At 42.8% G+C, this 26,816-nt stretch overlaps 1 protein-coding gene across 1 annotated transcript in view; it reads left to right on the plus strand.

Moving 5' to 3' along the window:
• crim1 (cysteine rich transmembrane BMP regulator 1 (chordin-like)) overlaps positions 1–26,816 on the plus strand; it is a 238,981-nt gene that overhangs the window by 187,401 nt on the left and 24,764 nt on the right. The window contains exons 9-11 of the mRNA XM_084045810.1: positions 2,193–2,349; positions 7,205–7,326; positions 9,141–9,359. Coding sequence (XP_083901936.1) covers positions 2,193–2,349; positions 7,205–7,326; positions 9,141–9,359 — 498 coding nt within the window. The remainder of the gene's footprint in view (positions 1–2,192; positions 2,350–7,204; positions 7,327–9,140; positions 9,360–26,816) is intronic.

Below are 26,816 nucleotides of genomic sequence, written 5' to 3' on the forward strand. Positions count from 1 at the left end.
TGGTTCCGTGGCTCAATAAACGCCCAATAAATGATGGACCTTGACATGAAAAGGGTTGAAAGCCCACTGGTCTATGGGAAATCCACTGTTTGCTGGCAGATCACTGTGGACCGACCGCTGGGTTGAACAGGGAAGAGTTCAATGCAGTCAACTCTAATGAGACATGGCCTCGGTGGGCGTCTAGCCCCCCCTGTTGAGAGAGCAGGTGAACTGCACTCTGAAAACCTTGGGAACTACTGTAGTGTAGGGGTTTCCTAAACCTTTTCATCTCCAGACCCAAAAGAGCATGAAGGTTTCTATCCGGGACCCAAATGTACAAAACGAAAATATTATGAATTAATATTTTTTAAAGCCATATACAAAATGTATAATAATAATAATAATAATTGTGAAAATAGCAGATCTAGCTGCCTCACAACGCATCGCATCATGACGTGTCGGGATATATCTGCTATTTTCACTATTTAAAAGTGTGCTTTTATATCTTTTTTTGTCGGGGGAGGGTTGACTTTTTCTTTTAAAGTTCTTTATTTTTATTTTTATATTTATACTATATATTTTGAAATAATACAAGAGTTGTTTTGTATAAAAAAGTCAGAAAAAAAGCAATATTAACTCGCAAAAAAAAAACAGGTCGACGACGGCACAAATGGGCCCCTGACCCATGGACTGGGAACCCCCTGCCTTAAAACAAGGGTCCCCAAACTTTTCAGGGCCCGACCCCCCCAAAAAAATCATATTTGAACTGGGGACCTCCGACCCCTGACAAGCACTTGGAATTGTAGGCATAACATTTAGTTTGACTCGGTTCCACAGATAAATATTGTGAAAATAGACGAACTACAGGTGCGAGGCGTTGTGAGCTTGTAGATCGGCTATTTTCACGATGTCTGCCTCTTGATTACGTAATATTTGAACATTTGTCCAAATTGGTATAAAATGACTTGTCTTTTAGTTCTACTGGATCTCTTCTCCACAAGTCCCTCACTAACATTTTAGTCTAGTTTTTATTTGTTGACAAAATTGTCAATATATTTAGTCATAGTTTTAGTCATCGTAGCTTAGTCTTTATTTAGTCAGTGAAAAAAGGTAGTCGGCGAAAACGTTTCATTGTAGTTTTAGTCGACACTGACCGGGAAGAGAGGCAATAGACCCGACTATCGCCTTGGAACAATAATATTTCTAACGCGATCCGCCATTGTAGAGTGATCGGCCATCGAAAACGGCTCGTTTCCACCACGTTAAAAAGAAATGGAGATATGAAGCTTTTTGTCAAGGAGTTATAATGGGAGTGGACGAGAGGTAGTTTTTTTTTTGGCACGGATCCACATCCGTCCTCTCCTTCTTAGAGACTCCGTGGATGATCCCAAAGTTGCCTTAGAGCGCCCCATGTGGGAAAAATATATATAAAAAACTAAAATTGTCTTAAACGGTCCGGACCGTTTATGGCACTCCACGCATGGCTTTTCAAAAACGGTCCGGACCGTTTTTAGCACACAATATGTTGAGTATAGTTTGATGCCAATACTTTGTACTTTTACTAAGTACATTTTGATCACCAGACTTTTACTTGTAACAGAGTATTTCTACATGGCAGTATTGATACTTTTACTTAACCCATTGAGACCTGGAACTGTGTCATTTCTAGATTTGTGCCAAAAAGCATTATTTTACACTTTGGGCTATTAAAAAATAGCAGATATACAAGCTCGTAGCGCGGCACCGAGTGCCGCGCTACGAGCTTGTAGATCTGCTATTTTTGAAAAATCGTGAAAATGTGTGCAAATCTTTGAATATATATATTTTTAAAGCGAACTTCTGGGGGTCCCTGGAACAAAATATTTTGATGGGGGTCGGCGGCCAAATACATATAATTTTGGGGGTCCTTGACATGAAAAAGATTGAACACCACTGATATAGAAACATACGTTTTTCAGAATACTGTTGAGATTTAGGAGACATGTAGAATCGGCTTCAGGTCTCAATGGGTTAAGTAAAAAATGTGAGTACTTTTTACATCACTGGGGCACCTTTAATATCTGTGTCCTTGTATGCTCTCCCTTGTGTGGACATAAATACATTGTTAAACTGTCTCTGTGTGTGTGTGTGTGTGTGTGTGTGTGTGTGTGTGTGTGTGTGTGTGTGTGTGTGTGTGTGTGTGTGTGTGTGTGTGTGTGTGTGTGTGTGCACAGGAGAGGAGCAGTGCAGTCAGCTGGTGTCAGGCTGCATGGTGAAGTGTGCGTTCGGCCGACAGACGGACGACGACGGCTGTGAGACGTGTCGCTGTCGACCCCGACACCGACGATGCAAGACCCTGGTCTGTGACAGAGGCTGTCCCTTTGGATACATGTAAGACACACGCACACACACACACACACACGCACACACACACACACACACACACACACGCACACGCACACAAACGTTTGTATATCGTTGCTGTCGGGCAGAAACCTCTTCTCTCCATATCTTAACTTTTTGTTTTTTTTTCGTAAACGCAGCGTCACACAAAAGTATCCAGAAATAGCAGATCCGCAAGCTCAACACGCAGGATGAAACGCAGAACGAAGCGGTGCATTTTGAGCTTGTTGATCTGCTGTTTTTGCGGATACCCGACGGGTACCCTGCGTTTGACGGGTGAAAACGGGTGAAAAATATACTTTTATAAGTTCACGGGCACGGGGACGGGCGGTACTGAACTAAACGCGGGGTGGGTAACATTTTATTGTGAAAATCAAGAGAGCACCGTTTCCGTCACTTGTGTACCTTAACACATTGATTGCCAAGATATCAAACATAGTTTTCTATCCCCTTGCCAGCGTATAATTACCTCAATCCGATGATATTTGAAACGCCGTGGAACTGACATTGTGTCCCAAAAACACAAACAAAATAGTCCCCGTGGGTTAGCGGAGGGATCTGTGTATCCATAGGAAAGACAACGTTCCAACCACGATCAGCCATTTTGGGGCTTCAGCCCGCTGATAACTAGTGGTTTTCAATGCAAAAAAGAGAAACTGAGTTACAGCTGTTTTTCTGAAAATCCAACGTCACATCCACATTCTACTTCTCTGAGTGACGATCGATCATTCCAAAGCTGTGTTAGGTCGCCCCTTGTGGAATTGTCCCCAAAAAATTAAAGAACGCATCAATGCGACCTTGGCAATCAATGTGTTAACATAGCACGCCAGCATAGAGCACGCCGGTCAGTTATCGTAACTCACAAAAAAACACATTGAACATCCTGTTAAACCTTCACATTAAAACCATCTGACAATGTAAACAATGACACGTGTATGTGTGCGTTCGCGCGCGTGGCTAAAGCTCGCTCCTCCGCTCTTCACTTGATTTCTGAACGAACCATGACCACTGAATGTACGAACTGAACGTAACGCTATTGTTGAAGGCTGCTCTCTTTTTCAACACGTTTCAAAAACACTTTTAACTTGAGTGACTGTCTGTAGGCCATTTACATTTTACTCTGCATGTAATCACGGGTGAACGGGAGGACAACGGGTCCATTATTTGATGGGTGGGGCGGTTCTGGTTCCTATTTTGAAATAACGACGTAGGACTCTGCCCTAACCCTAACCACTAAATGTGTAATGCTAACCCCTACCTGAATATTTGACCAATCGTATAGGTTAGCTCTAACAGTCTGTGTTGACCATGAAAACAACCAGTTATCTAGTGAGGATCCTGAAAAAGGGTCCTCGCAAGGTCAACGTCTCGCCTTCTACTACACATCGGGACATCTAGCCCTCTTATATCTGGTACACACACACACACACACACACACACACACACACACACACACACACACACACACACACACACACACACACACACACACACACACACACACACACACACACACACACACACTCATGCTGACATGAAACACACTGAACTCTTACCTGAATGTACAGTACAAACACACACACACACACACACACACACACACTCTCTCGGTCTCTTTCTCCAAATCTCTCTCTCACACACACACACACACACACACACACACACACACACACACACACACACACACACACACACACACACACACACAGGGCTGTCAGTGAAGATTCTAATTTTAGATGTATCTTGTGAAAACAGGCTGACACCCCGTAGTGGCTTTGGACTGAATAATTCATCGTCGCGGCAACCGTACCGCTACAGCGGACCCATTGATATGCAGCGGGGCGCGGGCCGCGATAGGTCCAGATAGACGACTTTATCGGCCAACCAGACGCGACGCTTCACCCACTGCTTCCTGATTAGTTTATTAAACTGTTAGAGACGGAGAGAGAGAGAGAGAGAGAGAGAGAGAGAAAGACAGAGAGAGGGGGGGAGAGAGAGAGAGAGGTGCAGTCAACATCTTTTTAAGAAACAAGGTCAAATCCTGCCTTGTAGAACAACTAGAGGTTTGGGGCCTTCACATCTACATCTAGTAGCCAACAATATAGTTTGTATGCTATTGTACAATGATTGTGGCCATGCACATCGCTACATATTTAATGAGCAACGCAATGCAACAACAGAGGACGGCACAGAAGAACATCTTCTGTAGTCGGTGACGAAATCTCTCGTGTGTGTGTGTGTGTGTGTGTGTGTGTGTGTGTGTGTGTGTGTGTGTGTGTGTGTGTGTGTGTGTGTGTGTGTCTGTGTCTGACACACACACCCACACACACACACTGGCCCCTGTTTTCCCTTACATTAATATAGAGCTTTAACTTCTAATTAAAAAAAAACGTAGTTTTAACTAAAACATATCACTTACACTACCTTTAAATCACTTCAAAACAAGGCAGGAGCACCAGCTGTGAGGCCTTGGGGCTCGCACGGTGTTTTAGGGGGAGGAGAGGACACGCATGTGAGCAAAGATTATGATTGGCTGGATTCATATATTTAATATAAGGCCATCTGGAGGGAGAAAGTAGTGTACATGCACACACACACACACACACACACACACACACACACACACACACACACACACACACACACACACACACACACACACACACACACACACACACACACACACACACACACACAGTCTCTCTCTCCCACTGTGTCCTCTAACTTACTGTAAGCCTCAACATATGGCCAACTTCTGAAAGACACTCTCTTGTGACTCTCGCACACGCACACACACACACACACACGCACACACACACGCGCACACACACACACACACACACACACACACACACACACACACACACACACACACACACACACACACACACACACACACACACACACTCTGGGAAAGTGCCTGCAGTCGGTAGACGTCTTTTAATCAAGTAGCAGAATAACATCCGGAGCTGATAACCAAATGCATAATATTTATAATGCTGTGGAGAGATGGAGAGAACGCTGCCTCGGCTTAAAAAAAACACTTTATAAACCACTTCAACCTAACCCTGGCCTCAGCAGGCTTTCTTACACGGAGGAAACACTGGCTTTCATCCTTTAAAACTTTAGTCGTGTGATCCCGGTGTAGAAAAAAGTGGGGGGGGGGATGGTTTACCATTGTCTGAAATGTTTTAGTTTTTGTCTAGTTTTAGTCGACTAAATATCATAAGATTATAGTTGACTAAATCTACAGTTGATTTAGTCGACTAAAATGTATTGTGGCGGTGCCTTGATGGCGTCGTAATGCCTGATTTTACACTTGGTTGAATGCTGAAAATAGCAGATCTAAAAGCTCCCAACGCGTCGCAGCTTTTAGATCTGCTATTTTCAGAGCCCAACACCCCAGCGCAACCAAACATAAAATGACTTGTCTTTTAGTTCTACTTGATCTTTTCTCCACTAGTCCCTCTAGTTTTTATTTGTTGACAAAATTGTCAATATATTTAGTCTTAGTTTTAGTCGTCATAGCTTAGTTTTTATTGTTTTTATTTAGTATTTTTGTGGGGTTTTTTTTTCTTAAATGAATGCCCTACTTGATCACACTACAACGTCTCACAAAACCATCGAAAGTAGCAGATCCGCAAGCTCTTCACGTTTTGAGCTTGTAGATCTGCTAATTTAGCTATTTTTGAATTAGAATTCTGGAAAGTAACAGTTTTGGACGTATGAGGTTTCCACCCAGTCAGAGAGCCACATGCACTTTCTGTAAACCAGGCAGTGGAATGAGTGTACTTCTCCTCAACAACAACGGAGGCAATAAAAACACAATAACATCAAAATAGTCATAATGAAAGCAATATAGCAGAAGTGTACGTTCCTCCCACCCTCTGTGTGTCTGTTTTCCAGCCAATAATAACATTATTAACATGTAAGATCAAAATAGTATGTAATAAAATGGCAGTTTCCATGTCCTCACAAGATGTGTGTGTGTGTGTGTGTGTGTGTGTGTGTGTGTGTGTGTGTGTGTGTGTGTGTGTGTGTGTGTGTGTGTGTGTGTGTGTGTGTGTGTGTGTGTGTACAATTTAGGCGAGGGGTCTTCGACGTGTTTCAGACCAACGACCCCTTAGCTGAAAGAGAGATGAAGCAGGGATCCCCACTACATAATGTATAAAATTGTATTTTCATAGATTTCATAGACCAACACCGAACCTCTTTGCCTAAAACAGCCAATCTACAAGCTCACAACGCTTCACAGTGCGAGGCGTTGCAAATCTGCTATTTTGCTTCTGGGGGTCCCTGGCACAAAACATTTTTCAGATGGGGGTCCACGGCCAAATGTATATGAATTTAGGCAGGGACGTGCACAGATAGACTCTAGGTGGTGCTAGAGCACCTGCCCTTTGCCCTCTTGACCAGAAGTGCCCTTTTGAAAAAAAGAAAAAAAAAAGTTTTTCCACAGTTTACAGCGTGTTCAACAGGGGGTCCGGGACCCCTAGGGGGTCCTCAGAGTTACTACAGGGGGTCCGCCAAATCTTTGTGATATGATTTTTCTTTTTACCGTAACCACTCGAAACCTAGCATCCCTTTTCTGAGGAGAACTTTAGCCAAAAATAGCAAATCTACAAGCCCACAGTGGGCTTGTAGATCGGCTATTTTTGGCAAAGAGGTATAGGTGTAGAGGGAAAAAAGAGCAGACCAAGTAAACAAAAAAAAGTATAATTTACTTGAGCACCTGCCCCTCAAAATGTCTGTGCACGCCACTGAATTTAGTGGTCCTTGGCATGAAAGAGGTTGAAAAGCACTGTTCTAGGGGTAACATCTTTGTGTGTGTTTGTGTTGGCAGTAAGAACAGACACGGCTGTGAAACGTGCAGATGTAAGAAGTGTCCGGAGGTTCCGTGTGAACAGTCCTGTCCTCTGGGCTTCAAGACGGACGCGCTGGGCTGCCTGCAGTGCGCCTGCAGAGGTCTGTGAGCTTTACTTTACTTTGCTTTCCTTCCAAACTGTCCAGAACTCTTACTAATTGCCCCGGAGATAACAACAGCTCAGTACAGTATGGAGTATACTGTATGGCCACTATAGTATCTGACATGTTTACTGTGCAATCTGTTGTATTTGTCCTACACTATGCACTGTTGAGGGTGTAGATAGATAGATAGATAGATAGATAGATAGATAGATAGATAGATAGATAGATAGATAGGTACTCCGAGGGGAAATTCAGATATCCGACAACCTCATACAGTAAAGTTAGTTAACCCATTAAAACCGGGAATGCATCTGTGTAACCACTTTAACCATTATTTTATACTTTGGCTATTCAAAAATAGCAGATCTACAAGCTCATAGCGCGGCACCGAGTGCCGCGCTATGAGCTTGTAGATCTGCTATTTTTGAAAAATTGTGAAAATGTGTTCAAATCTTTGAATATATACATATATTTTAAGCGAACATTTTTAACTCAAATCTTGCTTCTGCTTCTACATATAATTTCGGGTGGTCCTTGACATGAAAAAGTGTGAGAACCACTGATATATAGCAACATAAGTTTTTTCAAAAAATTTGATTTAGAAAACATTTGTAGAATCCCCAGAAGCAAAGATTTGAGTTACAAATGTTCACCTTAATAAAATATATACTGTATTGAAAGATTTGCAAAAATATTTACGATTTTTCAAAAATAGTAGATCTACAAGCTCATATATCTGCTATTTTTGAATAGCCAAAGAAATCTAAAATGACAGAGATGCGTCTCCGGATGGGGATTGAATGAGTTAATTTATGAAAAGAAAAGCATGGAAAAGAAATACGGAGATGCAAGTTTTTTCGTCCCGACAGACGGCGAGGATATATGTGAAATAAATTGGGCTCACTGATGGATGTGCACCGAGAGGCTAATGACTCTCCTTTCCCCCGAATGATTTACCGAGCCCCGCTAAATGATCTGAACCAATGGAATGTGGTGCGTTTGAGTAACAGTCAGATAGCTGGAGTTCATTGGATAAGCTCAAATAAACGAGGGCAGCAGGCTCGCTGGACCGCCGCTGACGGCACAATTAAAACGGCCTCCCGGTGGATGAAACGCCTGCTCGTCCGGTCGTTTCTCTCAGGAGCCGAATCAAACACTTTTTTGGAAGTTTTTTTTAACAAGCTCCCCGACCGACTGGCTTCACTTATGGCAGTTAGAGACGCACTGAAAAAAAAAAACACAAAAAAACTAAAACATGTCATTGTCACCGAGGGCCTTGGGAAAAAACATGTCAATGGCACTGAATGAGTTAACCCATTGAAAAGCATTATTTTACACTTTGGGCTATTCAAAAATAGCAGATATACAAGCTCATAGCGCGGCACCGAGTGCCGCACTACGAGCTTGTAGATCTGCTATTTTTGAAAAATTGTGAAAATGAGTGCAAATCTTCTGAATATATATATATTTTTAAAGCAAACATTTTTAACTCAAATCTTTGCTTCTGGGGGTCCCTGGAACAACATATTTTGATGGGGGTCCGCGGCCAAATACATATCATTTTGGGGGTCCTTGACATGAAAAAGTTTGAGCACCACTGATACAGAAACATACGTTTTTCAGAAAACTGTTGAGATGTAGGAGACATGTAGAATCGGCTTCAGGTCTCAATGGGATAATAAACGAAACCGTTTCTGATCATTATTTTTCATTCAGATTGTGAAACTGTAACATGTTAGTGTCAACTCTCTCTCTCTCTCTCTCTCTCTCTCCCTCTCTCTCTCTCTCTCTCTCTCTCTCTCTCTCTCCAGACCAGCCTGTCACGCCGTCCTCCGTGGCGCCGTCCGACAGGAAGGGGGCGTGTCTGTCCATGGACGGCCGCCACCACGACAGTGGCGAGAGCTGGCACGACGGCTGCCGCGACTGCTACTGCCACGGCGAGCGCGAGATGTGCTCCCTGATCTCCTGTCCCGTCCCAGACTGTGAGAGCCCCAGCATCCTGCCGGGACACTGCTGTCCCACCTGTCCAGGTATAGCAACACACCTGTCATCACTAACACACACACACACACACACACACACACACACACACACACACACACACACACACACACACACACACACACACACACATATATATAAAATGGTGCATTTGTATAGCGCTTTTATCCAAGGAGCTTTACATAGATTGTGCATTACATTCACCCATTCACACACACATTCATACACCGATGGCGGAGGAAACCATGCAAGGCACCAACCTGCTCATCGGGAGCAATAAGCTCTATGCACAGCAGCCATATTGGGAATTAATTGGGCCCCTTGCTTACTTACTTCACAGGCGTTACCAATAATACTAATTAAGGCTCTGTTCCATTTAGTGTAGCACAGTGGTTGTCAAATTTCTTATTTTCAAGGACCCCCATAACTCTGAGAGTGTACAAATGGAACCAAATGGACCCTTACGGGTCCATTTGGTTCCATTTGTACACTCTCAGAGTTACACACCGACCATAAGGGGCCATTTGGGAACCAAAGTGGAGCATGCACAAGACCAGAGCAATGCACCCTGACCGGAATGGGACAGAGCCTTCATTAGTATCATTGGTAACACATGTGAAGGAAGTAAGGAAGAGGCCCAATTTCTTTCCAAAATGGCTGCTAGAGCCTATGAGGGGGGTTCAGTGTCTTGCTCAGGGACACTTCGACACTAACTCTGGGGGAGCCCGGGAATCGAACTGGACACCTCATGGTTGGCCATCCAGCCACTTGAGCCACTGAGCCGCCTCTATATAGTCTCTGTCGCGTGGATGTCCAAAACTGTTACTTTGTAGGATTCAAATACAAATACAGCAAAAAGTAGCAGATCGGCAAGCTAAAAACTTGCCGATTTCGCGGGCGTGTTTTGAACTTCGGCAGTTTTTTTCGTCCCCGAGAGAGACGAAACGTTCCGTCGTGCCCTCTGTGATTAGAAGCCGATCGACGGGCCTGGTGGTCGGCCCCATCGGCCTCCCGTTCGTTCTCCATCACCATCGTCTTCACCATTGTGAAGTTTCCATCTGGGGCCACGCTCACCCGGTGCTTGTATATCTGATATTATTTTCAAAAATAGCAGATCTACAAGCTCATAGCGCGGCACAGAGTGCCCCGCTATGAGCTTGTAGATGTGCTATTTTTTTTAATATATTTATTTTAAAGCGAAACAATTTAACACAAATCTTTGCTTCTGGGAGTCCACATATTTTCAGATGGGGGTCTGCGGCCAAATATATATCAATTTGGGGGTCCCTGGCATGAAAACGTTTGAGAGGCACTGCCTTACACATCCATTCAGACAGTAGACTAAAGCAATAAGCCAGAGGCCGTGGTTTTAGGGTTGATTTTGACAGCAAATTTTGATTCCGTTTTAGTCATAGTCTTTTTTTTTCGTCCCTTTTCCGTTTGGCGTGGCAACCCGGCCCGCTCCGGTCCGCGGCCCGAAAGCGGGCGCTCCCCACTGCGTTTGTCTCTCTCGTACTAGTTCTCCACATGTACTGTAACATATCTTTGCTGTCGGGCAGAAACCTCTTATCTACATATTTTTACTTTTTCGTAAATTAACGTCCTACTTGATCACATTCCAGCGTCACACAAAAGCATCTAAAGTAGCAGATCTACAAGCTCGCACGCGCCGTGTTGCGAGCTTGTAGATCTGCTACTTTTGATACTTTTGAATTTGAATCCTGAGAAGTAACAGTTTTGGACGTATGAGGTTTCCAAACCGACAGAGACCACATATATAACCTTTATTTCAGTGATTCTTTTATTGTATTTCAGGCGTCTCAGTTTGAGGCCTATTTGATACGATTTCACATCTCTGCGTCCCCCGATCTACACTGTAAAAGTTCATTTCACCCTGTATGTACGCTCTGTACGAGTTACAGACCCGTGAAGGTCCATTCGGGACCCCCTGTGGTCCCCGGACCCCGTATTGAGAAGTACAGTGCTTTATATTTTAACCAGGAATTCACATTGAGCTTAGAAACCACTTTTTACAGGTGAACAGTACAGAATTGATATTAACTCTTTGACTGACAGAAATAAATAATGGGGGTCCGTGGCCATATCATTTTGGGGATCCTTGATATGAGATAGTTGGAGCACCACTGATATAGCAACATACTGTTAGGATTTAGAAACAAAAAATTGATATGTATTTGGTCTCAAAATATTTTGTTCCAGGGACCCCCAGATTTTAGTTCAATTTGTTTTCTTTAAAAATATATATATATATATTCAAAGATTTGCATACATTTTCCAAGATTAAAAAAAAAGAGTGCCGCACTATGAGCTTGTAGATCTGCTATTTTTGAATAGCCCAAAGAAATCGGGAAAAATTACACAGATACTTTCCCGGTCTTAACTCTCTCACTGCGCGTTTGCCCACTGCCAGCGATTTTTCGATTTTATTACCTTTTTCAAGTAGTCACAGAATATATATCTCCATTATGATAGATCCCCTGATGATTGCTAATCACTGAGGGTTATACTGTGTGGTTTCGCCAGGTCATCGTGACCTCGTTGACATTAATTGTCTGCCTTTGAAAATAGCATGTCTGGGACAAAAATACATAGTAAAGAAAAAGTGCTCAGGAGCCGAGATACAGCCGTTTTCAGTAATAAGTTAAACAAGAAGTGAATGGAGCAGCAAATCTTCAAATGATGATATACAGTATTGGGTTCTGGAAAAAAAAATGTAACTTTTAATAACTCGTTCTTGGCAGCCAGAGAGTTAATGGATTAACAGAGATATCTTGTATTCGGCAGTGAGTGGAGGATGGGTGTTATATGTGTTTGTGTTTATGCTACTCTCATCAGGATCCTATAGCAGCCCTATAGGTACAAATAGGGTTTAAAAACATGATCAGGACTGCTCAATCTGCTAATGAGGAAAAAGGTGTTCCATTTAGAATTGAGCCGGCTGCAAATCATTCCCAGGACCATCACTGTGTCCCTGATGCCTTCTGAAGCTCATCTCGCCTGCATCACTTAGAACAGCATGTACTGTACTGTACAGAATTATTATGAGACAGATGCAGTCTGTTGCCCGGCGCGTGGCGGTCCATGCAGGAATATACCTTATACCAGGGGTCCTTGAGGGGGGTTCCAGGAGCAAAATGTGTGAATATAGCATCACAGTAATTTTAACCCCGTAATACTTTGGCTATTCAAAAAATAGCAGATATACAAGCTCGTAGCGTGGCACCGAGTGCCGCGCTATGAGCTTGTATATCTGCTATTTTTTTTTATCGTGAAGATTCGTGCAGATCTTTGAATATATATATAGTTTTAAAGCGAAACAATTTAACACAAATCTTTGCTTCTGGGAGTCCCTGGCACAACATATTTTCAGATGGGGGTCCGCGGCCAAATATATATATCAATTTGGGGGTCCCTGGCATGAAAATGTTTGAGAAGCACTGCCTTACACATCCATTCAGACAGTTACACTAAAGCAATAAGCCAGAGGTTGTGGTTTTAGTGTTGATTTTGACAGCACATTTTGATTCAGTTTTAGTCATCTGAAATGTTTTAGTTTTTTTTAGTTGAGTAAATATCATAAGATTATAGTCGACTAAATCCACAGTTGATTTAGTCGACTATAATGTATTTTGGCGGTGCCTTGATGGCGTCGTAATGGCTGATTTCACACTTGGTTGCATGCTGAAAATAGCCGATCTACAAGCTGACAACGTGTCGCAGAACGATGTGTTGTGAACTTGTAGATTCGCTATTTTCAGAGCGCAACACCCGAGCGCAACCAAGCATAGAATGACTTGTCTTTTAGTTCTACTGGATCTCTTCTCCACTAGTCCCTCACTAACATTTTAGTCTAGTTTGTATTTGTTGACGAAATTGTAAATATATTTAGTCTTAGTTTTAGTCATCATAAGTTAGTTTTTATTTAGTTTTTATCTAGTTTTTGTCAGTGAAAAAAGGTAGTCGCCGAACATCTTTCGTCATAGTTTTAGTCGACGAAATCAACACTGGTTATAACATCAGGAGTAAACCATGGCCTTGCCTCCGTGGCTTATTGCTTTTCTAACAGTGCTTTTCAAAACCGGTTTTAATAACGATTCCGCTACAAGAATAATCTCTACAAGAAAGTATTCCTCAGTGGCCTTGTGCTGGAGATCTGAACGGGGACTCAGTTAAATAAGATAGACAAAATAAGGCAGAGACACGTTCACAGTTTTGAGAAGAGTGAGTGTTATATTTTCATATCAAAAGGAGTTCAGAACTACAATTTCAGCAACACAGCACAGAATCGCAATGGAAACACCCACAGTTGAACTCTAAATGCCGGTGACTTGTATACACATGCCACCAAATGGTAATATATTGTAATCCCACCTCCAACTTACAACCGTTTGATAAACACATGAAAGACTGACCTTCATTATACTGAAGATTTTTATTATACTAGATTTAATTGCAAATGCCACAAGTGTGCCAGCCTGTCTAAAGCAGAAAAACAATCTTATATCACATTAGTTCTTTCTTTTTTTTTGGAAGCTACTGAAGGGCACTGGTGTCTTTTAACCCATTTAGAAAAAAAATGAAACATAAGTTCTTCATACACATGTACCTAGCACATACAGTACACAGGACGAAAAGGAGCGCTCCCCTTGCCTTGCCATATGAAAAAGTCACAAACGGTAATACATATACCCACGAAGTGGAAACGGTGTATATTGTAAACAACATGTCGACGCGGTGATACTCATGCATGCAGTCCTATCAAGAGTTTTCCCATGGGACTCAGCCAATCAGAATCAAGCATTGGAACTATCCACATTGAGTGTATTGAGGTGGTACATCCGCCCATCGTCACATAAATAATATATAGAAATACAGTGTTTTTCATCAAATAAATTCTAATGCTGTCACAGTTGACAGATATATATATAAATATAATATGTATTACCAGGCGCGTGTGTTTGTGCATCAGTGTGTGACATTATGAGTGAGAAAACGGCGGACACGTGTCTCGTTCCGTTGATGCGTTCGTAACTTGTCACAGGTTTCGGGGGGAAAAAAACTAATGTCGGTGCAATCTGCGACAAAATAGATGTCTTGTCCATTATGTCTGTCTGTCTGTCTGTCTGTCTGTCTGTCAGCGGCAGTGTGGGGAATGAGATTGTGACAGATGGAGTAATGGAAATGCCACAGCGTGCGTGTCTTGATGACAGAGCGCCGCTGGAATTGTGCTTATAGGTGTGTGTGTGTGGGCCAACGACTCGACATGTGGCTCTACCCAGGAATGAAAAAAAAAACATGTAGCGGTTTGGAAATTAGTTTTAATAATTTAACCCATTAAGATCGGGAATGCGTCTGCATGTGTGTCATTTTTAGATTTCTTTGGCTATTTAAAAATAGCAGATCTACAACCTCATAGCTTGTAGATCTGCTATGTTTTGTGAAAAATCTTGAAAATGTGTGCAAATCTTTTAATATATATTTTTTTAAAGCAAACATTTTTAAATCAAATATTTGCTTTTGGGGATTCTATAATGTCATCTAAATCCTAACAGTTAAAATAAAACAAAAAACTTGCTATAATATCAGTGGTTCTCAAACTTTTTCATGTCAAGGACCCCCCAAATGATATGTATTTGGCAGCGGACCCCCATCTCAAAATATTCTGTTCCAGAAGCAAAGATTTCAGTGAAACATTTACAGTATATATTCAAAGATTTGCACACATTTTCACGATTTTTTTTTCTTCAAAAAATAGCAGATCTACAAGCTCGTAGCGCTATGAGCTTGTAGATCTGCTATTTTTGAATAGCCAAAGAAATCAAAAAAATGACACAGATGCGTTCCCGGTCTTAATGGGTTAACACTGAGGCTGTACGAATGGAACCAAATGGACGACGCACGACGGGGTCCATTTGGTTCCGTTCGTACACTCTTAGTGTTACAAATGAATAAATGAACTCTTCATTTCATAGTGTGTATACCCTCGGTCTCAATACTGGTCGAGTTCAACTGTGGAGTTATGGAATGTTCAACCTTTATCTAATTCTCGGAAAACACACTGACGGGGCTGACACCCTCTTGTCCAGCGGTGCCGAGGAAAATAAAATAATTAATACAAATAAAATACAAAAATTAACATGATTTATCAACATCAATTAAAAAAGTTGATATAGGGGAACAAGAGAGCTGTACTCAAGCAAACCCTATAAGGTGTTCCGGGTAAGCGGGGCGCAAAACTCGGCACAAATAGTGTCGGAGAAAGTGTCGGACAAGGACAAAAAGGTTGCTTGTTTTCGCACCCCCAAAAGATAACAGTGGGGTCAGCGGTGTCATCGCAACTTAGCCAGTCCTTGACAAGACTTGCCTTTTATATAAATATATAATATGTGAACAAACGCTCCGACCTGAATTATCTTGTCGGAACACATGGATCTGTGACATTGTTTGCCGGTTGGATGAAAATGTATTCCCAACGTCCTTTTAACAGTTTTGTCACAGCGGCTCTTTCATAGAGCCGTAGAGGACAGGAAAACACTGATAAACAGAACAAACGTGTCACCACGGTGGAGATATGAACATAGAGCGTCGTGTTTGTTTGTTTTTACCTTTCCGAGCATGAAGAGGCCTCCAGCCTGTCCGTTTGACAAGCACCGCCACGCTCACTCAACCGTGATAAATAAAGGTTAGCCCATTCAGTCCGGAAACACATCTCTGTGTCATCTTAGATTTCTTTTGGCTATTCAAAAAATAGCACTCGGTGCCACGCCACGTGAAGATTTTGTGCAAATCTTTGAATATATATATATTTTTTTAAGAAAACGTTTTTCTTTGCTTCTGGAGATTCTACAAATGTCTTCTAAATCCTAACAGTTTTTGGGGGGGAAAGAATTTATGTTGCTATAATATTAGTTGTTCTCAAACTTTTTCATGTCAAGGACCCCCAAAATCATATGTATTTGGCCGCGGACCCCCATCTCAAAATATGTTGTTCCAGGGACCCCCCAGCAAAGATTTGAGTTAAAAAATGTTTGCTTTAAACATATATATACAAAGATTTCCCACCCAAAAAAAAATCACCATTTAAAAAAAATAGCAGATAATACAAGCTCATAGCGTGGCACAGAGTGCCGTGCTATGAGCTTGTATTATCTGCTATTTTTTAAATAGCCAAAGTATAAAAATAATGGCTAAAGTGGTTACACAGATGTGTTCGCGTTCTTAATGGGTTAAAACAGAAGTAGCTCCGTTTTAGCTCCGTCTGTCTCCACACTCCTCGGCTTTCCTCACAACAACACAGAGATACTTCAGCTCACAGAGATACTTCAGCTCACAGAGATACTTCAGCTCATGATAAACACACAATTCACATCCTACGCTTTTACCCAACATCACAGCCATTCCGTCCCAATGTTTACCCCCTGAAGTCACACATAACCACTTATATGCCCTCTGTGTACTTTATCGTACTGCACTTTACCTCATACGTTGTTGTGTAAATGGTCTACAAGCGGGCGCCATGCAATTTCAAGCTGGTAGATGTTTGCTTATTTCTGCTCAATGTTCACCTATTTGTGTAGCATATTCGCCTATTTCTTTTCCCGCTTTGCTTATTTTCACCACATGTTTACCTATAGTGCTTGGCAACGTGTCGTCACCATGGGGGGGCGTGGCATTGTAGCTGCAGACATATTGGTGTGAGTCAGTGTTAAGTCAAGCTGTTCATGACCCTCCAAGATGTCCGCCGCTACCAAATGACACTTGTTGAGGCCCCCTTCATGGTGTTTTGCTACGCACTATAGGTTCAAGGATAGGGATGCTACGGGGATATGGGTGCTAGGTTAAGGAATAGGGATGCTACGTTAAGCGACTTTTGAGTACCCAGAAACGCGTTTCATAAATTGTATAAGTTGTACACCCTCTGTAACCACAAGAATTCATTGTGTGACCGCGCGTACTGTATATGTGCACGTACCGTGCGCGAGAGAATAACTATGGTATACCGTCTGAAAAAACCTAGACTAAAGCACTGAATAAACATGCTAGGTTATGCTATAGGTTATGCTAGGTCACTGCTTCGGGGCCCATGTGGGATTTTCAATTGGGCCCTGAACCAGAAAAAGGTTGAGGGCCACTGTGCTGTACAGGAGGTTATATACTCCTGTCCCAAAGAACCAGCAAACCCTCCTCTCCTCATGTGAACTCCTTAGTGCTGTGTTGTCAGTGTCAGTGAACTTGGAGCTGTTGGGTTATTGATTGCTATTGTGGTTGGAGTGGTAATCTATGTGTATCACTGTGCTCTCTCCATAAGGGCCTCTGCTTAATGGCTCAAATGTAAAGGCTTTGCACATGGGCGTTCTGTCTGGGTGACACACGACCATATAGCCTCTCATCCAGATCAATGTTCCACTAGCGCACCGGTGGAAGAAATACTCTTGATTGTTTTTTTCTTAAATAAAAGCACTGTTCTGGCCCCACAGTGGTGGAATGAACTCCCCACTGCATGTCAGGACAGCAGAGTCACTGCCCATCTTTTGCCACAGGCTGAAAACCCACCTCTTGATTGATTGATTGATTGATTGATTGATTGATTTACTTTATTTAGAAAGACATGAGAACAACAGTACATGGAAGTACAAATTCACAATACAAGGTCTACTAAACTGGAAGACTCATTAAGCACTGAGCTTGTTTAAGATGAGATCCCCATGCACACAAATCATGATGACATATAAGAGACAGACAGATATACACACTACTATACGGAACGTCATCCAATCAGCTTACAGGTTACTGGTATGGAGAATGGGGAGGGGGCGGTTGGGGGGGTTAGGTTAAGACTTAGACAGGGGCCATTTTCGAATTGCAGCCTCCTGAAGGTGTATCTTTAGGGCAGTTTTGAAAGTAAGTAGGGTTTTACTCACTCTTCAGGATACGCTACCCTTCCACTCAGCCTTGCCTTCTTGTTGTCAATTACTTGTACGAGCTCTTGTCTTATTGGATCTTCTGTATTCGATACACTTATTTGTTTTAGCTCTTGCTCATTTGATTTTCCCATTTGTCTCATCTGGTTAAGAAAGTAGGTAGCTGATATATTGCACTTTTACCTTAGCACTAGGTATACTCTTAGTTGCTTGTTTTAGAAGAGAATGCACTTAAAACTTCTGGTGATTAGTAGTTTCCTTGCCTACCTATGTTGAATGCACTTATTGTAAGTCGCTTTGGATAAAAGTGTCAACTGTTACAAGTGAAAGTCTGGAATTCAAAATGTACTTGAGTAAAAGTACAAAAGCATTGTCATCAAAATGTACTTAAAGTACCAAAAGTAAAAGTACGCATTATGCAGAATGTCCCATTTCAAGTTTTCAAATGTATAAACATCTTTTGAAAATAGCAGATCTACAGGCTCACAATGCGTCGCACCGCGACGCATTGTGAGCCTGTAGATCGGCTATTTTCAAATGCCCGAAATGTATATAGGGCTGAAATGGTTAATGTATGTTTTGTAATAATAATAATCAAAATCTACAAAGTATCTAGTAACTAAAGTTTTCAAATAGTGGTGTAAAAGTACAATATTTGCCTCTGAGATGTAGCGGAGTAGAAAAGTAGTAGAAAAGTACAAATACCTCCAAATTGTAGCTACTTGAGTACATGTACTTCGTCACTTTCCACCACTGGGGGTGTGTGTGTGTGTGTGTGTGTGTGTGTGCGTGCGTGCGCGCGCGTGTGTCTCTGCGGCGTTACACAGCGCCATTTAGCCTCATGCAGATGGATGTAGGAGAGGCGTCTGTGTAATAGGTAGAGCATGGTGGTGACAGTGTGTAATAGGTAGAGCATGGTGGTGACAGTGTGTAATAGGTAGAACATGGTGGTGACAGTGTGTAATAGGTAGAACATGGTGGTGACAGTGTGTAATAGGTAGAGCATGGTGGTGACAGTGTGTAATAGGTAGAACATGGTGGTGACAGTGTGTAATAGGTAGAACATGGTGGTGACAGTGTGTAATAGGTAGAACATGGTGGTGACAGTGTGTAATAGGTAGAACATGGTGGTGACAGTGTGTAATAGGTAGAACATGGTGGTGACAGTGTGTAATAGGTAGAACATGGTGGTGACAGTGTGTAATAGGTAGAGCATGGTGGTGACAGTGTGTAATAGGTAGAGCATGGTGGTGACAGTGTGTAATAGGTAGAGCATGGTGGTGACAGTGTGTAATAGAACATGGTGGTGACAGTGTGTAATAGGTAGAGCATGGTGGTGACAGTGTGTAATAGGTAGAACATGGTGGTGACAGTGTGTAATAGGTAGAACATGGTGGTGACAGTGTGTAATAGGTAGAACATGGTGGTGACAGTGTGTAATAGGTAGAACATGGTGGTGACAGTGTGTAATAGGTAGAACATGGTGGTGACAGTGTGTAATAGGTAGAACATGGTGGTGACAGTGTGTAATAGGTAGAACATGGTGGTGACAGTGTGTAATAGGTAGAACATGGTGGTGACAGTGTGTAATAGGTAGAGCATGGTGGTGACAGTGTGTAATAGGTAGAGCATGGTGGTGACAGTGTGTAATAGGTAGAGCATGGTGGTGACAGTGTGTAATAGGTAGAGCATGGTGGTGACAGTGTGTAATAGGTAGAACATGGTGGTGACAGTGTGTAATAGGTACAGCATGGTGGTGACAGTGTGTAATAGGTAGAGCATGGTGGTGACAGTGTGTAATAGGTGTAACATGGTGGTGACAGTGTGTAATAGGTACAGCATGGTGGTGACAGTGTGTAATAGGTAGAGCATGGTGGTGACAGTGTGTAATAGGTGTAACATGGTGGTGACAGTGTGTAATAGGTAGAACATGGTGGTGACAGTGTGTAATAGGTAGAGCATGGTGGTGACAGTGTGTAATAGGTGTAACATGGTGGTGACAGTGTGTAATAGGTAGAGCATGGTGGTGACAGTGTGTAATAGGTAGAGCATGGTGGTGACAGTGTGTAATAGGTGTAACATGGTGGTGACAGTGTGTAATAGGTACAGCATGGTGGTGACAGTGTGTAATAGGTAGAACATGGTGGTGACAGTGTGTAATAGGTAGAACATGGTGGTGACAGTGTGTAATAGGTAGAACATGGTGGTGACAGTGTGTAATAGGTAGAGCATGGTGGTGACAGTGTGTAATAGGTGTAACATGGTGGTGACAGTGTGTAATAGGTGTAACATGGTGGTGACAGTGTGTAATAGGTAGAACATGGTGGTGACAGTGTGTAATAGGTAGAACATGGTGGTGACAGTGTGTAATAGGTAGAACATGGTGGTGACAGTGTGTAATAGGTGTAACATGGTGGTGACAGTGTGTAATAGGTAGAACATGGTGGTGACAGTGTGTAATAGGTAGAACATGGTGGTGACAGTGTGTAATAGGTAGAACATGGTGGTGACAGTGTGTAATAGGTAGAACATGGTGGTGACAGTGTGTAATAGGTGTAACATGGTGGTGACAGTGTGTAATAGGTGTAACATGGTGGTGACAGTGTGTAATAGGTGTAACATGGTGGTGACAGTGTGTAATAGGTGTAACATGGTGGTGACAGTGTGTAATAGGTGTAACATGGTGGTGACAGTGTGTAATAGGTGTAACATGGTGGTGACAGTGTGTAATAGGTGTAACATGGTGGTGACAGTGTGTAATAGGTGTAACATGGTGGTGACAGTGTGTAATAGGTGTAACATGGTGGTGACAGTGTGTAATAGGTGTAACATGGTGGTGACAGTGTGTAATAGGTAGAACATGGTGGTGACAGTGTGTAATAGGTAGAGCATGGTGGTGACAGTGTGTAATAGGTAGAGCATGGTGGTGACAGTGTGTAATAGGTAGAACATGGTGGTGACAGTGTGTAATAGGTACAGCATGGTGGTGACAGTGTGTAATAGGTACAGCATGGTGGTGACAGTGTGTAATAGGTAGAACATGGTGGTGACAGTGTGTAATAGGTGTAACATGGTGGTGACAGTGTGTAATAGGTACAGCATGGTGGTGACAGTGTGTAATAGGTAGAACATGGTGGTGACAGTGTGTAATAGGTAGAACATGGTGGTGACAGTGTGTAATAGGTAGAACATGGTGGTGACAGTGTGTAATAGGTAGAACATGGTGGTGACAGTGTGTAATAGGTAGAGCATGGTGGTGACAGTGTGTAATAGGTAGAGCATGGTGGTGACAGTGTGTAATAGGTGTAGCATGGTGGTGACAGTGTGTAATAGGTGTAACATGGTGGTGACAGTGTGTAATAGGTAGAACATGGTGGTGACAGTGTGTAATAGATAGAACATGGTGGTGACAGTGTGTAATAGGTAGAGCATGGTGGTGACAGTGTGTAATAGGTAGAGCATGGTGGTGACAGTGTGTAATAGGTAGAACATGGTGGTGACAGTGTGTAATAGGTGTAGCATGGTGGTGACTGTGTGTAATAGGTGTAACATGGTGGTGACAGTGTGTAATAGGTAGAGCATGGTGGTGACTGTGTGTAATAGGTAGAACATGGTGGTGACAGTGTGTAATAGGTAGAGCATGGTGGTGACAGTGTGTAATAGGTAGAACATGGTGGTGACAGTGTGTAATAGGTAGAACATGGTGGTGACAGTGTGTAATAGGTAGAACATGGTGGTGACAGTGTGTAATAGGTGTAACATGGTGGTGACAGTGTGTAATAGGTAGAACATGGTGGTGACAGTGTGTAATAGGTAGAACATGGTGGTGACAGTGTGTAATAGGTGTAACATGGTGGTGACAGTGTGTAATAGGTAGAGCATGGTGGTGACTGTGTGTAATAGGTAGAACATGGTGGTGACAGTGTGTAATAGGTAGAGCATGGTGGTGACAGTGTGTAATAGGTAGAACATGGTGGTGACAGTGTGTAATAGGTAGAACATGGTGGTGACAGTGTGTAATAGGTAGAGCATGGTGGTGACAGTGTGTAATAGGTAGAGCATGGTGGTGACAGTGTGTAATAGGTAGAACATGGTGGTGACAGTGTGTAATAGGTAGAACATGGTGGTGACAGTGTGTAATAGGTAGAACATGGTGGTGACAGTGTGTAATAGGTAGAACATGGTGGTGACAGTGTGTAATAGGTAGAGCATGGTGGTGACTGTGTGTAATAGGTGTAACATGGTGGTGACAGTGTGTAATAGGTAGAGCATGGTGGTGACTGTGTGTAATAGGTGTAACATGGTGGTGACAGTGTGTAATAGGTAGAACATGGTGGTGACAGTGTGTAATAGGTAGAACATGGTGGTGACAGTGTGTAATAGGTAGAACATGGTGGTGACAGTGTGTAATAGGTGTAACATGGTGGTGACAGTGTGTAATAGGTAGAACATGGTGGTGACAGTGTGTAATAGGTAGAACATGGTGGTGACAGTGTGTAATAGGTAGAGCATGGTGGTGACAGTGTGTAATAGGTAGAGCATGGTGGTGACAGTGTGTAATAGGTAGAACATGGTGGTGACAGTGTGTAATAGGTAGAGCATGGTGGTGACAGTGTGTAATAGGTAGAACATGGTGGTTGACAGTGTGTAATAGGTAGAACATGGTGGTGACAGTGTGTAATAGGTAGAACATGGTGGTGACAGTGTGTAATAGGTAGAACATGGTGGTGACAGTGTGTAATAGGTAGAACATGGTGGTGACAGTGTGTAATAGGTAGAGCATGGTGGTGACAGTGTGTAATAGGTAGAGCATGGTGGTGACAGTGTGTAATAGACAGAACATGGTGGTGACAGTGTGTAATAGGTAGAGCATGGTGGTGACAGTGTGTAATAGGTAGAGCATGGTGGTGACAGTGTGTAATAGGTAGAACATGGTGGTGACAGTGTGTAATAGGTAGAGCATGGTGGTGACAGTGTGTAATAGGTAGAACATGGTGGTGACAGTGTGTAATAGGTAGAACATGGTGGTGACAGTGTGTAATAGGTAGAGCATGGTGGTGACAGTGTGTAATAGGTAGAGCATGGTGGTGACAGTGTGTAATAGGTAGAACATGGTGGTGACAGTGTGTAATAGGTAGAACATGGTGGTGACAGTGTGTAATAGGTAGAGCATGGTGGTGACAGTGTGTAATAGGTAGAACATGGTGGTGACAGTGTGTAATAGGTAGAGCATGGTGGTGACAGTGTGTAATAGGTAGAGCATGGTGGTGACAGTGTGTAATAGGTAGAACATGGTGGTGACAGTGTGTAATAGGTAGAGCATGGTGGTGACAGTGTGTAATAGGTAGAACATGGTGGTGACAGTGTGTAATAGGTAGAACATGGTGGTGACAGTGTGTAATAGGTAGAGCATGGTGGTGACAGTGTGTAATAGGTAGAACATGGTGGTGACAGTGTGTAATAGGTAGAGCATGGTGGTGACAGTGTGTAATAGGTAGAGCATGGTGGTGACAGTGTGTAATAGGTAGAACATGGTGGTGACAGTGTGTAATAGGTAGAGCATGGTGGTGACAGTGTGTAATAGGTAGAACATGGTGGTGACAGTGTGTAATAGGTAGAACATGGTGGTGACAGTGTGTAATAGGTAGAACATGGTGGTGACAGTGTGTAATAGGTAGAACATGGTGGTGACAGTGTGTAATAGGTAGAGCATGGTGGTGACAGTGTGTAATAGGTAGAACATGGTGGTGACAGTGTGTAATAGGTAGAACATGGTGGTGACAGTGTGTAATAGGTAGAACATGGTGGTGACAGTGTGTAATAGGTAGAACATGGTGGTGACAGTGTGTAATAGGTAGAACATGGTGGTGACAGTGTGTAATAGGTAGAACATGGTGGTGACAGTGTGTAATAGGTAGAACATGGTGGTGACAGTGTGTAATAGGTAGAACATGGTGGTGACAGTGTGTAATAGGTAGAACATGGTGGTGACAGTGTGTAATAGGTAGAACATGGTGGTGACAGTGTGTAATAGGTAGAACATGGTGGTGACAGTGTGTAATAGGTAGAGCATGGTGGTGACAGTGTGTAATAGGTAGAACATGGTGGTGACAGTGTGTAATAGGTAGAACATGGTGGTGACAGTGTGTAATAGGTAGAGCATGGTGGTGACTGTGTGTAATAGGTGTAACATGGTGGTGACAGTGTGTAATAGGTAGAGCATGGTGGTGACTGTGTGTAATAGGTGTAACATGGTGGTGACAGTGTGTAATAGGTAGAACATGGTGGTGACAGTGTGTAATAGGTAGAACATGGTGGTGACAGTGTGTAATAGGTAGAACATGGTGGTGACAGTGTGTAATAGGTGTAACATGGTGGTGACAGTGTGTAATAGGTAGAACATGGTGGTGACAGTGTGTAATAGGTAGAACATGGTGGTGACAGTGTGTAATAGGTAGAGCATGGTGGTGACAGTGTGTAATAGGTAGAGCATGGTGGTGACAGTGTGTAATAGGTAGAACATGGTGGTGACAGTGTGTAATAGGTAGAGCATGGTGGTGACAGTGTGTAATAGGTAGAACATGGTGGTTGACAGTGTGTAATAGGTAGAACATGGTGGTGACAGTGTGTAATAGGTAGAACATGGTGGTGACAGTGTGTAATAGGTAGAACATGGTGGTGACAGTGTGTAATAGGTAGAACATGGTGGTGACAGTGTGTAATAGGTAGAGCATGGTGGTGACAGTGTGTAATAGGTAGAGCATGGTGGTGACAGTGTGTAATAGACAGAACATGGTGGTGACAGTGTGTAATAGGTAGAGCATGGTGGTGACAGTGTGTAATAGGTAGAGCATGGTGGTGACAGTGTGTAATAGGTAGAACATGGTGGTGACAGTGTGTAATAGGTAGAGCATGGTGGTGACAGTGTGTAATAGGTAGAACATGGTGGTGACAGTGTGTAATAGGTAGAACATGGTGGTGACAGTGTGTAATAGGTAGAGCATGGTGGTGACAGTGTGTAATAGGTAGAGCATGGTGGTGACAGTGTGTAATAGGTAGAACATGGTGGTGACAGTGTGTAATAGGTAGAACATGGTGGTGACAGTGTGTAATAGGTAGAGCATGGTGGTGACAGTGTGTAATAGGTAGAACATGGTGGTGACAGTGTGTAATAGGTAGAGCATGGTGGTGACAGTGTGTAATAGGTAGAGCATGGTGGTGACAGTGTGTAATAGGTAGAACATGGTGGTGACAGTGTGTAATAGGTAGAGCATGGTGGTGACAGTGTGTAATAGGTAGAACATGGTGGTGACAGTGTGTAATAGGTAGAACATGGTGGTGACAGTGTGTAATAGGTAGAGCATGGTGGTGACAGTGTGTAATAGGTAGAACATGGTGGTGACAGTGTGTAATAGGTAGAGCATGGTGGTGACAGTGTGTAATAGGTAGAGCATGGTGGTGACAGTGTGTAATAGGTAGAACATGGTGGTGACAGTGTGTAATAGGTAGAGCATGGTGGTGACAGTGTGTAATAGGTAGAACATGGTGGTGACAGTGTGTAATAGGTAGAACATGGTGGTGACAGTGTGTAATAGGTAGAACATGGTGGTGACAGTGTGTAATAGGTAGAACATGGTGGTGACAGTGTGTAATAGGTAGAGCATGGTGGTGACAGTGTGTAATAGGTAGAACATGGTGGTGACAGTGTGTAATAGGTAGAACATGGTGGTGACAGTGTGTAATAGGTAGAACATGGTGGTGACAGTGTGTAATAGGTAGAACATGGTGGTGACAGTGTGTAATAGGTAGAACATGGTGGTGACAGTGTGTAATAGGTAGAACATGGTGGTGACAGTGTGTAATAGGTAGAACATGGTGGTGACAGTGTGTAATAGGTAGAGCATGGTGGTGACAGTGTGTAATAGGTAGAACATGGTGGTGACAGTGTGTAATAGGTAGAGCATGGTGGTGACAGTGTGTAATAGGTAGAGCATGGTGGTGACAGTGTGTAATAGGTAGAACATGGTGGTGACAGTGTGTAATAGGTAGAGCATGGTGGTGACAGTGTGTAATAGGTAGAACATGGTGGTGACAGTGTGTAATAGGTAGAGCATGGTGGTGACAGTGTGTAATAGGTAGAACATGGTGGTGACAGTGTGTAATAGGTAGAGCATGGTGGTGACAGTGTGTAATAGGTAGAACATGGTGGTGACAGTGTGTAATAGGTAGAGCATGGTGGTGACAGTGTGTAATAGGTAGAACATGGTGGTGACAGTGTGTAATAGGTAGAGCATGGTGGTGACAGTGTGTAATAGGTAGAACATGGTGGTGACAGTGTGTAATAGGTAGAACATGGTGGTGACAGTGTGTAATAGGTAGAGCATGGTGGTGACAGTGTGTAATAGGTAGAACATGGTGGTGACAGTGTGTAATAGGTAGAACATGGTGGTGACAGTGTGTAATAGGTAGAACATGGTGGTGACAGTGTGTAATAGGTAGAACATGGTGGTGACAGTGTGTAATAGGTAGAGCATGGTGGTGACA

The sequence above is a fragment of the Gymnoscopelus microlampas genome, assembly GCF_963454915.1.
Source record: "Gymnoscopelus microlampas genome assembly, chromosome: 20".
Taxonomy (NCBI): Eukaryota; Metazoa; Chordata; class Actinopteri; order Myctophiformes; family Myctophidae; genus Gymnoscopelus; species Gymnoscopelus microlampas.